Genomic DNA, 13773 nt, shown 5'->3' with positions numbered 1-13773 from the left:
ATAAATACAAGCCAAATACTTCCATCAAACACCCCAAACCACAGTAGACCACATCTGCCCCAAAGGAAAAGGCCAAGCAAAGTCAACAACAAAGTCTTAGAAAATGGATAACACTCTGCCCGCAATCCGAATCCTCCCCGCAGGAGTGGAGGATGTCTCAGCCCTCGCCCTGGTTGAATCTGATGCCTATTCCCGTGACCCCGTGACGTTATGCTTGATGGGAGAGCAAACGTCCGAAGGAATTGAGCACCGAGCCAAAGAGTTTGCGGAGGGTATAGCGAAGAAAGACCCAAAGACACAATATATCAAGGCTGTGCTGGGTGAAGACACGGTTATCGGCCTGGGCATATGGCACTTATACCTCGACGAGGAATCGAGTAAATCGCGGGTTGTCGATTTGGACCAGAAGGAGTGGGGTCCTGGCGCAAATGCGGATGCGTGCAGGGAGTTCTTCGGAAGGATTTTCAAAATGCGGGAAAGGATGTGTGGACAGAGGCATGTTGGTAGGTCCCCGTTTTCGAATTCCAGTCTTTTTTTTTTTTTTTTTTTTTTTTTTTTTTTTTTTTTTGGGTTTCGCCATCTGTCATTGGAGCCCTTTTTTCCTTTCCATCCACGTTCTTCCCCCCTTTCCCATGTATTTTCTAGGGAAGGACAAGTCTCAGATTCAGACACATGACATTTTTTCTCACAGTATAAAAAGTACTCGGTTGTCTCGCGACCAAGATTGCCCACCAAGGTCTTGGTGCTGGCTCTGCAATGTTACAATATGGCGTTGACATTGCGGATAAAGAGAATATCCCTGGGTGGCTGGAGGCAAGTCTGGAGGGCCATAATTTGTATAAGAAGTTTGGGTTTCAAAGATGCTGAATTCTTTACATTGGACCTAAACAAAATTGGAGGAGAAGGAGAGAGACCTATTTTTGGAATGTTAAGGCTTCCCACACAGAACTGAAGAGAGAAAAGGGGGAGAGCGCGTTTGTAAGCTGCTGGAATACCGCTTTCATTTTGGGAGATTGTATATGTGGATCGTCGGTCTCTAGCAAGCTTCTGAACATACCGAAAAGGACCGGTTCCATTGCTATATATATTCAAGCCGAATATCAATCAGGGGTAGACTTGAAGTGCCCAATGGGCAAGGCCTTGGTCAAACATAGGTTTCCACATCTTCTTAACCACCGCGTATCCGAAACAGATCAGCAGTAGAGTGGAAGAAAAGAGTTATATCTCAATGTACAGTCCAGATTTGGGTGGACTTTGGGTGGTTTCTTCTCATAGGTTTACCGCGAAAGAAGACAAGTCCTGAGATTTTAAAACCCCCCCACGGTCAGTTAGTTACTTCAGATGATGTGTGATTGGGATTGCAAAACACCCTGAGGATTAATTGAGGAGCGAATTGCCGTGGGCTGTACACTTAACAGCGGCTGTAGCTGTTATAGTTCAGTTCAGAAAATTACGCCCTTCCACTGACAACATGCCATCAACAGACATGGGAATGAGAATCTTGTGCAAGCCTGTCAATCAACAATGAAGTCGTTTCATTGGAGATTGAAGAACAATATGCGAATTTCCTGAGACTCTCTTGGATTCCTCTTGCGACTCAAGAACCATATGTGCTCTCAATTTCCTGGCTATTAAAGTGTGCAGATGAGCATCATGCAGTATTCTCACCTAATTGAAGTTGACAGAAGACAGTACCTATCCGTCCCGGACATTGAACATTCAGGGAAAAAGTCTCTGAGAGGGTGATGTAGAATCGAATTGGCTGTTGCATTTGAAGTCTACCTGCGGTAGGGTTCACAATCCCATTTTGAGGCAGGTGGGGTATATTCTGCTGTACCGATTCTTCAGAATTGACACGCTGATCCATTTGGCAATACGTAGCTGCCATTGCGGAGACAAGAGCTTTATCCCATTCTCTCACCTCCAAGAAATAACTCAGAGGATTGAGTGGGAGAATGCCTTTGGTTAGGGCAACTAGCTGGTTGGCCATTAACGACTTCAAGTTCATTGAAGCCTCTTGAACAGATCAATGTTGCATAGCAGCGTTTCCTAGAATCCTATGGCTAATCTGATCAAGACAGCTCTTGTTGGCCATATAACATGAATGAAATTCATTGCCAAAAATCATTATTGAAGGAATTCCCAGGTTGAGCCTCCGAGTTGCTCACGTTAATCCTATTTGGGAAAAAGATTTTGGCTTCCACAATCTCAACAAGTGACACCGAAGCGCGTCCGTAATTAATTCAAGTGGACTGCGACCTCCCAAATAATGAATGAATTACGGCTGATCGTCGACGGAAGGAGAGTCGAAGCTGAGAGTGGCTAGCACCAATAGGAGTCGAACACGCGCCGGTGGAATCCAGCTGTCGTTGCCCTGTCTCTGCCGTCGTACAGTCGATCGTCCGTCACAACCCACTGGCAGTGTTTTTTTCTCCTGTAGCCAAACATGAAGCGAAGTTACGAGGTAATCTAATCTAATCCATATGCTATACCCGATCTAATATTCAGCACAGAATGCTCTCAAACTCTTGGAGATGCGCCGGCGATGCGACCGGCCACCAGCGCTTGCAGCATCCCCAGTGACGCAGGATACAGCCATTCCTGGCAATAATAATATTCTGAGGGGTGTGCCCAGCCTAGCTGGAATGTCTGAGTGGTTGCGGATCTTAGGTCACTCGGTAAGGAAGGTCTCTGGCCTGCAATTGTGATACTTAGCTTGTTCTTAACCAGTGTCAGGACCGTGATCTTGACAAACTGAACATAGTCCATATTGCTGGGACGAAGGGCAAAGGCAGCACCTGCGCTTTCACGCGCTCTTTTCTCCATGCGCATGGTTTGAGAACAGGATTCCCAAGCCGTATCGGCTTATATACTTCCCCTCATTTGAAATGTATCAGGGAGAGAATACAGATCGACAATCAGCCAATAACGGAAGATATGTTTGAGCGATATTTCTTTGAAGTGTGGGAATGCCTGATGTCTTCCGAGATAGCGAGGTTGCCACGTTATCTGCAACTTCTGGCTCTATTGGCTTTCCACACATTTGTCAAGGAGAATGTTGATGCAGCAATATTCGAGACACACCATGGCGGGGAATATGATGCAACAAACGTGATACCGAAACCTGTTGTAACGGGGATCACCTCACTTGGCATGGACCACATTTCACAGCTGGGACCTACAATCGAGGATATAGCCTGGCATAAAGCTGGTGTCTTCAAAACCGGCACTCCTGCATTCTCCATATTACAGGAGGATGGTCCTCGTGCTGTTCTGGAAAAACGTGCCGCAGAGAAAGGGGTCAGCTTGACCTTCGTCCCAGCCAATGATACCCTTCCTGATGGCGGTAGAGTGCTCAGCATTCCGGCTCAGCGACTGAACTGCTCTCTTGCCCTTGAGATAGTGGGAGCTTTTTTGAAGCTCAAGGCACCTGACCACACAATTGACTTGGGTGACATATCTAGTGGTATTGAGAATTTTTCATGGGCCGGGAGATTCGAGGTGATAGAAGATGGAACATCACGATGGTTCCTGGATGGAGCGCACAACACGATGAGTCTGGAACAGACGGCGGAATGGTTCTCGAATAACACCAATGCTGCGGGTAGCCCAACGTAAGCCGGTTTATCCTTCTAACTAGTTGGGTAAACTACTAACACAGCTACAAAATATGGCTTAGCTTTCGTGTTTTAATCTTCAGCCACTGTTCAGCAGACCGCGACGGTGCGGATCTTTTAGAGTGTCTGGCGCATTCTATTTTGAAGCACAAAGCTGCGCCAAATTGTGTTATTTTCACAACCTACCAGGAGAGCGAGGGCGGGTCCACAAGAACAGGTATGTCAGCCGAAACTACACCACCACTGTAAACGTAATCCCGATTAACTTCTCCAATCTTTTACTTTTTGTTCAGGCAATACTGTTACATTATCCGAGACATCTTTTCCTGAACTCTCCGGTTTATACTCTTCAATATGGACGAGTCTTAGCCCCATATCTGTAGTTTCAATCGAGCCTACAATTGAGCGTGCAATTAAGTTTGCAAAACATCTAGGTACCCAACAAGGTGGAATGGACGTGCTTGTAACCGGGAGCCTATATTTGGTTGGAGGGGCTCTTAACGTTTTACAAAGACAAATTGGTTCAAGCTAACTGGAGCCCTCCTCAAGAATCATGTGCTTTTTGACGGAATGATACCATTAGCATGAATCTGATAATTACATTTCTCAATCCCTCACTGGTTTACAGAGCCATATTCTCCAATATTACAATTCATTCAACAAAATTTGATACACCAACTAGTGCAAGTTGTGTGAGACAAGCAGATTGAACAGGACCGTGCAACTGAAGTCAAATTTGAAAACTCATGGACGAATGTAACTACAATACATACCCATAATCGATCGACCTCTATCTATCTGGTTTTGAATGGCCATTTCGCGCGTTGAACAGATGGGAACACAGAAAATAAAACAAAAGAGCAACTGCCGGGCATTCAGCTAATCCCCATACTCATCCACAATCCATTGGCAGAATCCCTCCCACGACTCCTGCCAACGCTTTATCCTTTCAGCACGGATACCACTGCCATTGATGCCAAGTTCAATATCCTGAAGCCACTCGTCCTCAGTCTGGTCTTCATATATGCCCCACCGAACACTATTCTCTGCCAGTGATCCCAGCCCAGCCAGCCCGAGGTTCTCCCAACCTTGCAGTGCCGACCAAAAGTCATGAGACATTCCCGAGGTGCCTTGGCCTAGGAGAGCGGGATCATCGTTGCTAAGTGATGCTGGGACACCACGAGCTAGCAGCGCGGGAAGGGGATGCGCCAGGACCGTTGCCGTCAATCTCAGAACTTCATTTGAAATCGGACACGATTCAATAAGTATTTTCTTTTCCTTGACTAGATCAATCAGATCAGGATGTTTGTATAGCGAGAAAGCGTGCCCGATGCGTCGAGTCCTGAGCAAGATGGCGTCGTAGAGATTCTCATCTGTGCCATCGCCATCCCCTAGACACTCTCCCGCATGGAAAAAGAAGGGTATCTCCAGCTTCTCCTCGATGCATTTTTGCCTGAACCATATCAACTCCGGGGTCAAGTCTTTGAGAGTGCGCCCCATATCTTCCTGGCCCACGAGATCGAAGCCGGCGATTAAATGCGGGTGTGCCTTTTTGGCAAGAATGCAATTTTGCATGTCTTACCAGCAGGAGAGGAGTTAGTCAACGGCCTACACCCAGAGAAATTTACAGGCTTAAACGTACTTTGAATTATTTGTTCCGTGCCCATGGACCGTATCCCCGTCCAGATGATACGTCCCCCCCAAAAATTCTCACCCAGCTTCGTCGCCTTGAACTTCTCGATCTCCTCTCCGATGGCTCGCACCATCTCGCTGAAATCTCCACAGGGAGCATCCTCATGTTCACGCCAATATGGCTCTGTAAATGCATCTCTAAATTCCACCCACTGGACTCCATCTTTCGCGATCGTCTCAAGTAACTTCTGGATAAAAGCGCGTAGAATGGGCTCATAATACGTAATCGAGCCCAAAGTGACAAACGCAGACGTAAACTTCCGCCAGATCGCGTCGACACCAAGATGGTGCTCTATAGAGTCTTTTGCGACAATTGATGTCCTATCCTTCAGCCACGAGATAAAACCCTTCCGACCACCATCCGGGAAACTATCCGCAGCAGCATTGGCATCAATCAGCGTACCAGGTTCATATCCGGATTTCCAGACCGATGCAGAGGCTTTCGGCACGGCGCTCGAGTAAGTAAACCGCACCGCAGCCGTGCGGCGATTACTCTCAGAGTGTAGCGGTACCGTTGAGTAAAAATACATTCCCGGCGTCGCCAGTGTTTTCTCATAGAGCCAGCCAAGATCCACCATTGCTGACATGTGGCAATGAAGAAGGGCGCCCTTGGGCATTCTGCACGCGATTTTCCATAGCTTCGTGGACTCCATGCGCCTCTTTGCCAACATGAACATCATTCCGGGATATAGTTCTTCTTCACCACCCTCATCATTGCATACTTGGCGCCAGATCGTATTCTGTTCTTCGCTCCGGATGCGACGAACAATATCGCAGGCCTTCTGGGCTGTTGGTGAGAGGGAGCGGCGGAAGTCGGCATCTGCAGCGGTGTAAATTTCAAATGTTAGATTATCGGGCGGGATATTGTGCGATATCTTTTGCAATCGGCAGAATCTGCGCATGAATTTATTTTACGGGTAATATGTAGTAGCTAACCGCTGCGGTTTCCCCGCTCCTGTGAGATCAGTGCCTGGCGGCTCTGGAGATGTTTTGAGACACCGGAGCTGACATCGTCGGGGATGCATGTTGGGATACTATTGCTGCCCATGCCGAATAATGAATGCAAATCAAAGTCGGGTATCTGTGGCGTTTCTGTGGAGCAAGATTGATCAAAGACAACTCTCAATATTAACCCTTCTCCATACGAGGTAGAACTATTGTGTTCCAAGAATGAGACCAGTGGGTGAGAGCGCAAATGAAGAGAATAGGGTCCTCCCCAGCTCTGTGGATATCTCCGCGTAGATGTTCGGCTGTAAGCTCGAGGTCAGAAAATGACAGCTCCTCTATCAACATGCCGTCAGCTCCATTGGTGCCTGGGCATCAGCACGGCGATTAAACGTGTTTACATAGTACATTTTGGCCGTTGGAGCGGGGCAGTTTCGGAGCTTAGCCTGCTCTTTGGCGCGAACGGAAAAGGGCGCATGAATCGGTCACTTTTGATACTAGTACTGGTGCATGTAGTCGTCTCCATTATTTTGTTCTTACTTCTCAAGGCCGAAGAGAATTACCCCCAGTTACTACATTCGCATTCGCTTTTTAGTCAAAAGAAATCCCAAGGACCATAATTCGACAGAGTTAAGCTGAAGGCTATTCCATACTAGTATTCAAAAGCCGCTGGCGTCATACCAGATTTTGCCTCCATGCCTGAGGAGCCGTGCTTTCGATTGACTGGCGCTAGAGAAAACAACATTTTGTTGCGCACCAGGATTTACTTGGTATTTGATCTACAAGCCATTGCCTGTTGGAAAGTAGCTTTGACAGAAGCTCCGATTGACGTCCAAGATTACCAACAATGCCAGCAAATCCATAAAGTCAATACCCAAAACATAACCATATGACCTCACTGGCCCAAAGAACTCAAAAAAATAGGGAGAAGAAGGGGAAGGGAGGCGAAATGGGAGGGAAGGTGAAATCGAACATTTAAAAGACTCCCACCACCCATCAGCGTCGTGAGGGGGTTGAAGAATGAATCATCAACATAATATATTCAGTGACATTTTGATACCAAAAAAGGAAAAAAAAAATATCCTTAGCAATACAATCCCGATCATGTCCGGAATTAGAGATACGTGGAATACAGGTCGCCGCACAGAGCAGCAAGAATCGCAAAACAACCCGTTGCGGTCTAGCGGAGACACAGAGGGTGGCATGCAGGGCATGCATGGCTCCCAAGGAATTGGCCAGAGCGAATTGGGTTCATCTAATACCTACGGCACCCAGTCAACTCAGGGCTACGGTGCTGGTGAGGAGCAGCAGTATGGCCAACACAAAATGGGCCGCAGCAGCCAGCCGATGTCTTCTGGAATGGGACAAGGCCAGGAGGGAATCCACAACTTGGGAGCACAGGGCATGGGCAGTGAGCATCTAGGGAACCAGGGAATAGGAAGCGAGGGAATGCGGTCCGAAAACTGGCAGGATCAGCCTGGTGAAAGCCCGGGAAGAAAACGTGGCTCGCAGTCCTCAGAGGCTTCCGACATAAGCTCAGCATCCCAGGAGTCCCACGACGATAAGTCAGGTAAGCTTCTTTGTTTTGAGGTTAGAATGTTCTCGTTGAGGAGTTAAACAACGCTGCTGACTGGAAATAGGTGCTAGTGGCCTTTTGGAAAAGGCCAAGGATAAGTTGTCCGGGGTCCGCTAAAGGGAATTTATTGGATATGTTGGGAAATAAAAAGCATTCGCAAATTGGATAGTGGTGGCGATATTGTTCGATTTTTGTTCGTTCCTGATCATGTCAATAAAACGAGAAACAGGGTGATCTATATTTTCACACCTCCAAAAAAGATAATAATAATAATGAAAAAAAAAAAAAAAAAATGCCGGTGATGGCTAAAAAGTTGGCTCATAAGTTCAATTCCAAATGGGAAAAAATTCCAAAAAAAAAATCTTGCGTCAGACCGTTTCATCGTAGTCATATTGCTGGATTGATTTTAGACAAGTAGAATGTATACTGCAGTCTTTGGCTGTAGAAAATGTCTATTTACATATATAATATACACGCCAAAACATATCATGGTGTGTATTTATTCATTTGACCATTCCGGCTTCCGCTTTTCAGCGAATGCGGTCATTCCTGCAATGTGCTCATTAGAAACTGAAACAGACATACAATGGTAACTGGGGAGTCAAGGGCTTATGTTCATACCGATTTTCTGATCCTTACTGCCGAAAAGTCCGTGGAATAGACGTCTTTCATACTCCACGCCTTCCTTCAGGGCGAGTTCTTGGCTCTTGTTGACGACCTCCTTTGCAGCAACGACTGCGACACGGCTGTGACCCGCAATGACGCTAGCGGTCTCGACTGCCGCTTCAACCAATTCATCTTGACCTCCGTCAATGACCCGGGCAGCCAGACCCCACTCCCCAGCTTCTTTCCCGCTGAAGTTCTTTCCGGTCAGGATGAGCTCCATAGCTTTGCTCTTTCCAATTGCTCTTGTGAGGCGCTGGGAGCCACCAGCACCAGGGATAGTTCCAAGTTTGATCTCTGGTTGCCCAAATGTTGCTTTAGAGGTGCAGTATAGGATATCGCACATCATTGCAAGCTCGCATCCGCCTCCAAGCGCATATCCAGACACAGCCGCGATAACAGGGGTACGGATCGTATTTGCGAGATGTGACCAGGGGGCAATGAAGTTGTTCGAATATGCAGACGCGAAAGTGAGGGGTGCCATCTCCTTGATATCGGCGCCAGCTATAATCTGTCAACACTGTTTGTTCGATTGATATTCCTCAAGTTGGATGAATTACCCGCGAAAGCCTTTTCACTACCAGTAAGGACTATGGCACCAATGTCCTTGTCCTCATCATATTTCGTAAGGGCATCGTTCAATTCACGGAAAAGCGGGCTGGAAAGAGCGTTAAGAGCTTTTGGTCTGTTCAAAGTGACTACGTGATGTTTTGTCAGCGTGGTTATGTCAATGCCGGAATTCCACAATAAAATAAAACCACCGCAATTTCCATTGTCCAATAAACCTGTAAGTACATACTGAGGCCAACTCCTGGTTTCGGGGTCGAGACGAGGATATGTTCGTAGGCTGGAGAAGCTGTGGAGTAAAGCCGGCTGTTCCTCAAACATGAGGTCAAAGGCGTTGCAGCCACGCGCGCAACAAGCCTCTCACATTGTCTAACAAACATCTTAGATAGCGAGACTGGTAGCAACAGCACTAATTGGATAGCAATGAGACAACAATTGAGATGCCCGCGCTGCCTTGCCTCCTCTTTGCTGTGGTTGTGATGGTTGTCCTTGCTCCACCGAACTATCTCACACAGCCGGAGCTCGGTGAAGGTTTTGCCGAGGCCAACCGATAGGTCTATCACGTGATCATATAAGATGAAACACGCTAACCCTAATCAGAAACCTTTTTACTAAGCCAATTGTGGCTTGAAAATCTTCAGCCACGTTTTGCCTTTCCGACCAGATATCAAATCGTGACTGACAGAGAGCCAAGTTCTACCTCTGGCGCGCAATTCCTGTGAACTGCCGTGGTCTGCGTCGGATATCCCTTTCGCCGTGGATTTGTGGGAATATTGCCGATTTATTCGTTTGTTCATTTTGCGCCATGGATGCCGTTGAGCCTGACCAGACGCCTTTTGCGGCAGTGACGACGCAAACCTCAAAGCTGACTCGGGTATGTGGTTTCCATGCTATATAGCATCAACGCAGTCTGCTGTAACAGACTGTGGATTTGGGGCCTTTAAATTTATCTACCCAACTCTTTTCTTTAGCTAGCGAAGATGGCTGATGCTGATGCTTTGTTTGATTTAGAAATACCAAGCCTATCTTGATGCCGCAACCCCTTACACTACATACCGATGGATAGGCACTGGCCTTCTGCTTGTTGTCTTCTTCTTGAGAATTGTTATGGCACAGGGCTGGTATATCGGTACTTCCTCCCCCGCCGATTGCACAGGACCTATCTTTACTGAAACCCATCGTTAAATTGAAAACTAATCCATTGACCGGCAGTCGCCTACACCCTGGGAATCTATCTTCTCAACCTTTTTCTTGCCTTTCTACAACCCAAGTTCGACCCATCTCTCACGCAGGATGAGGGCCTAGAGGATGGCGAAAGCTCTCTCCCAACCAAACAGGACGACGAGTTCCGCCCTTTCATTCGAAGACTCCCCGAGTTCAAATTTTGGCATTCGGCCACCCGGGCGATCTTCATCGCATTTCTCTGCTCCTGGTCGGAGATCTTCAATATCCCCGTCTTCTGGCCTGTCTTGGTGGTCTACTGGTTGCTGCTATTTGGCCTCACGAGTATGTTCTAAATAAACTACCCTCAATTTCATTCTCGATAACCCCATACATATGTCAAGCACCTGGATATTGATATTCTATATTAGTGCGACGACAAATACAACACATGATTAAATACCGCTACGTCCCCTTCACGTTCGGCAAAGCGAAATATGGCCGTAGCTAAAGACAGACATAATCCATATCTGTTTCTTGCTCCTTACGACTTACTATCCCCGCGTCCAACCGTTCGCCTCCTTTTCTATGTCCTTCTTCTGCGTCGTACAATCTATTATTACTCGCCAGCATATGCAAATAAACAATAAATATAATAACTGAAATTGAAAATGAAACGGAAGGCCACATGGCGCATGGCGCATGGCATGGCAATATTTATATATGTGTGCTGTCTAACTTCCTTTCAACTGCATTCAATTCCCTATTCCCATGCTCTTCTGTGTATAAATAGGTTTTAGAGACGGTGGTTGTTCTAAGCATTTGTTCCACTCTCAAAAGGAACAGCTTTGCTCCTTTTCAAGTGGGCGGTTTTTTTTTTTCTTCCGCGAAGATATTCCAAAATGATTCGGCCGTTCGTCGCTTTTCCTTGATAGAGCACACGACCAGAACCAACAACTGAAGCATTTTCTGGCTTTTCTTTACTTCTCTTCTCTTATATTATTCCTAATTATTATATTGTCACAATTGTCGTTTTTACCCAGCTGGGTGTATCATTATGAGACCAATAGGTATTCCTGCGACAAAAGGGATCGTTGAGTTAAGTGTATTTTGCTTTTATTTCTTAACTTACATAGTAAAAGAACCCAAATTCCCCTTTGACGAATCATTCGATTTACCCTTTGATAGAAAATGGCTTCAAACCATTGAAAATAGAATCAATGAGATGTAAATAAAGATACAGATACAGAAATATTATAATTCAAAAGGGGTTAGATACCAACCAGGTGAATATTTATGATGAAAACAACACAGCAGACGGATGGAAAGCCCTTATAGAGAGAGGGACGATTCAATGAGAGACTTTCAACGTGTATCTGATACATCTCGCCTATCGCATCATTAATACCTGCGATACATTCGAGTTCACAGTCCCACTGTTGGTCTGGGAGCATTGTCTTGTCGCTTAGTAACAGTCCGAACACGAGCCGACTGCCTGTTTAGGCCTAGTGACGACCATGGAATCGACGACAAACAATTGTCCACGAATGTCGAATGTCCATTTCGGGATCGCTTCGATCTTGCACGGATCTGCACCCTTCTGCTAAGGCTTTCACCATGCAATGGCAGTCTGGTCTTGTAACTCAAATGAGTGGCTTCGGGCCTGATCCATCCAGTTGGCTCTTGCCATCGCCAAGCTGCTTGACAGCTTTAACTTTTCAGCCCTCCAGCGTGACGCCATAGGAGTGCTTGCCGATGGCTCTGCTCGTATTGTGGAGCTCTAACAAAGCTATATATTTGCTGGGTTCCAGCACTCCCAAATACGCAGCTGCCTCAGATACATTAGTTTTTCTTTTTCCATCGGGGTTGTCCATCCGCCTGGCAGCTGGCATTGATCTGGTGGTTGTTCCTATCCTTCTCGGGCAACAATGGAGAAAGGCGGGAAGCAGGTGATATTCCGCTTCAAAAATCCGCCGGCACAACCAAGGGCGTCACGGAAACAGTCGTCGCTCGTTTGCGAAGGCCAATCGGGTGATCCAGTGTACCATCCACGAAAGGCACATCGCAAATCCCGAACTGGTTGTGTAAACTGCAAGCAACGACGGATAAAGGTAACAGTGTCCATTTATCTGGAGTGGCTTCTACGTATTTCTAACGAAATGATGGATTAGTGTGATGAGATAAAGCCATGCTGCCGGAGATGTGAGATTTATGGCGTAGATTGCACTTACTCATCTCCAAAATCATCACCCAAGATGCAGCCATTGGCGATGTCTGGATATACTCCCTCACCGGACGGACACTGCCAAAATATGGCAGCGAGCGATTTGGCTTGTCATCTAGAGCGTCTTTTGTGTCACACCGATAATGTCTTTGTATCGGGGTCATTCCGTGCACAGGCATACAAGTGTCTATATCTTTTTATCAACAGACTTTCTGGAAGAGTCCCCGCGACTCCAACCTTCGCCGCGGTTATCAAGGGGGATATGATTCGGCTGGCATTGCAGGTGTGTCAAAATTTTTGTCCAGATGTTGAGTCAATGCCAGGGAAAACGGATATTAATGCCAATATCTACTCAACCTAGACACCGTACCTTATGCACGCTATATTAGGAATCTCCAACGCGTATTTAGCAAGGGCCTTGCCGAGTTCTGCATGCTACAGAGTTCGAGAGACTCGCCATCTCATAGATGCGCTTCGTCTTTATCAGCAGGAGTTGAAGTCCCAGATCACCAAGGATAACATGGACGGAATAATGTCGACGTGCATGTTATTATCGGATGTCCCTCTATTGGAAGTGGAAAACTCACCCTCCGACTCATTCGTATTCTCCTCTGACCCTTCGGCCCTAAACTGGCTTCTAATGCAATCCGGCCTCTCACGCCTACTTCCGTACACTCAACCGTACCTTTCAGAAAGCATCTGGTTCGTGCCCTTCATGGAATCGTATAACGAATATCTAAAAACTAGGGACCGCCGCACCGGTCGGGAAGGACTCCACGCTGAGCTTGCCCAGTTATGCGAAATAAAAGACGACAGCAACGACGAGAACAACACGTACCATGAAGCCCTCCGAAGCCTCATGCCGATTCTGGACATGGAAACTAACCACACCAACTTTGTGACCATGGCTTCATATATGGGTAACCTGAAGCCTAAGTTCACCGCATTAATTGGGAACAGGGAACCTAGAGCGCTTCTTATTTTAGCGTTCTGGTTGGGCAAAATGTGCGAAGATCCGTCCTGCTGGGTTTATGCGAGAATGCATATGGAATGTCTGGCTATCTGCATGTATCTTGAGAGCAATTCGGATCCCCGAGTAGTTGGTCTTTTGGAATACCCGGCGTCTCGGTGCGGTTACGCGTTAAAACACAACTAAGAGGACGGTTCCCTTCGGCTGGGAGAAATGGAATATGCTGTAGGCAAAATGCGTTTTGAAATGTTTTAAAAAGGGCTTTTGTTTACCCCCCTTTACCAAAAGCGTTTACCTCATGAAATTAAGCCGCGATAAATAGCCTGCGAATATCTTGTGGGGAAATCACATCCCCCTT

General features: G+C 46.8%; 7 protein-coding genes across 7 annotated transcripts; 5 read left to right on the top strand and 2 right to left on the bottom strand.

Moving 5' to 3' along the window:
- Window positions 1-103: 103 nt before the first annotated feature.
- On the top strand, window positions 104-867 carry HCBG_07144 (uncharacterized protein; the record flags this gene model as incomplete). Its single annotated transcript, XM_045434193.1, has 2 exons — window positions 104-503; window positions 701-867. 2 exons carry the CDS (start codon window positions 104-106, stop codon window positions 865-867), a joined length of 567 nt encoding a protein of 188 aa, XP_045284984.1.
- A 1579-nt stretch (window positions 868-2446) lies between these two features.
- HCBG_07143 (folylpolyglutamate synthase) lies at window positions 2447-4225 on the top strand (the record flags this gene model as incomplete). The annotated part of the gene is made up of 5 exons (XM_045434192.1): window positions 2447-2464; window positions 2514-2678; window positions 2737-3614; window positions 3680-3834; window positions 3911-4225. The coding sequence occupies 5 exons, from the start codon at window positions 2447-2449 to the stop codon at window positions 4147-4149; spliced, it is 1455 nt and encodes a 484-aa protein (XP_045284983.1).
- Window positions 4226-4496: 271 nt separating this feature from the next.
- Window positions 4497-6602, bottom strand: HCBG_07142 (adenosine deaminase; the record flags this gene model as incomplete). Its single annotated transcript, XM_045434191.1, has 3 exons — window positions 4497-5194; window positions 5260-6129; window positions 6443-6602. 3 exons carry the CDS (start codon window positions 6600-6602, stop codon window positions 4497-4499), a joined length of 1728 nt encoding a protein of 575 aa, XP_045284982.1.
- A 671-nt stretch (window positions 6603-7273) lies between these two features.
- HCBG_07141 (uncharacterized protein) lies at window positions 7274-8119 on the top strand (the record flags this gene model as incomplete). The annotated part of the gene is made up of 2 exons (XM_045434190.1): window positions 7274-7824; window positions 7895-8119. 2 exons carry the CDS (start codon window positions 7275-7277, stop codon window positions 7945-7947), a joined length of 603 nt encoding a protein of 200 aa, XP_045284981.1.
- On the bottom strand, window positions 8010-9521 carry HCBG_07140 (enoyl-CoA hydratase/isomerase; the record flags this gene model as incomplete). Its single annotated transcript, XM_045434189.1, has 4 exons — window positions 8010-8379; window positions 8452-8997; window positions 9054-9191; window positions 9293-9521. The coding sequence occupies 4 exons, from the start codon at window positions 9438-9440 to the stop codon at window positions 8330-8332; spliced, it is 882 nt and encodes a 293-aa protein (XP_045284980.1).
- A 207-nt stretch (window positions 9522-9728) lies between these two features.
- HCBG_07139 (RER1 protein) lies at window positions 9729-11384 on the top strand (the record flags this gene model as incomplete). The annotated part of the gene is made up of 4 exons (XM_045434188.1): window positions 9729-9934; window positions 10072-10189; window positions 10273-10566; window positions 10653-11384. 4 exons carry the CDS (start codon window positions 9866-9868, stop codon window positions 10730-10732), a joined length of 561 nt encoding a protein of 186 aa, XP_045284979.1.
- Window positions 11385-12149: 765 nt separating this feature from the next.
- On the top strand, window positions 12150-13735 carry HCBG_07138 (C6 zinc finger domain-containing protein; the record flags this gene model as incomplete). The annotated part of the gene is made up of 3 exons (XM_045434187.1): window positions 12150-12332; window positions 12393-12728; window positions 12807-13735. The coding sequence occupies 3 exons, from the start codon at window positions 12150-12152 to the stop codon at window positions 13599-13601; spliced, it is 1314 nt and encodes a 437-aa protein (XP_045284978.1).
- Between the last annotated feature and the right edge of the window lie 38 nt (window positions 13736-13773).

The sequence above is a fragment of the Histoplasma capsulatum genome (genome assembly GCF_000150115.1).
Source record: "Histoplasma capsulatum G186AR genomic scaffold supercont2.11, whole genome shotgun sequence".
NCBI lineage: Eukaryota > Fungi > Ascomycota > Eurotiomycetes > Onygenales > Ajellomycetaceae > Histoplasma > Histoplasma capsulatum.
This window is presented reverse-complemented; position numbering and strand designations above follow the sequence as displayed.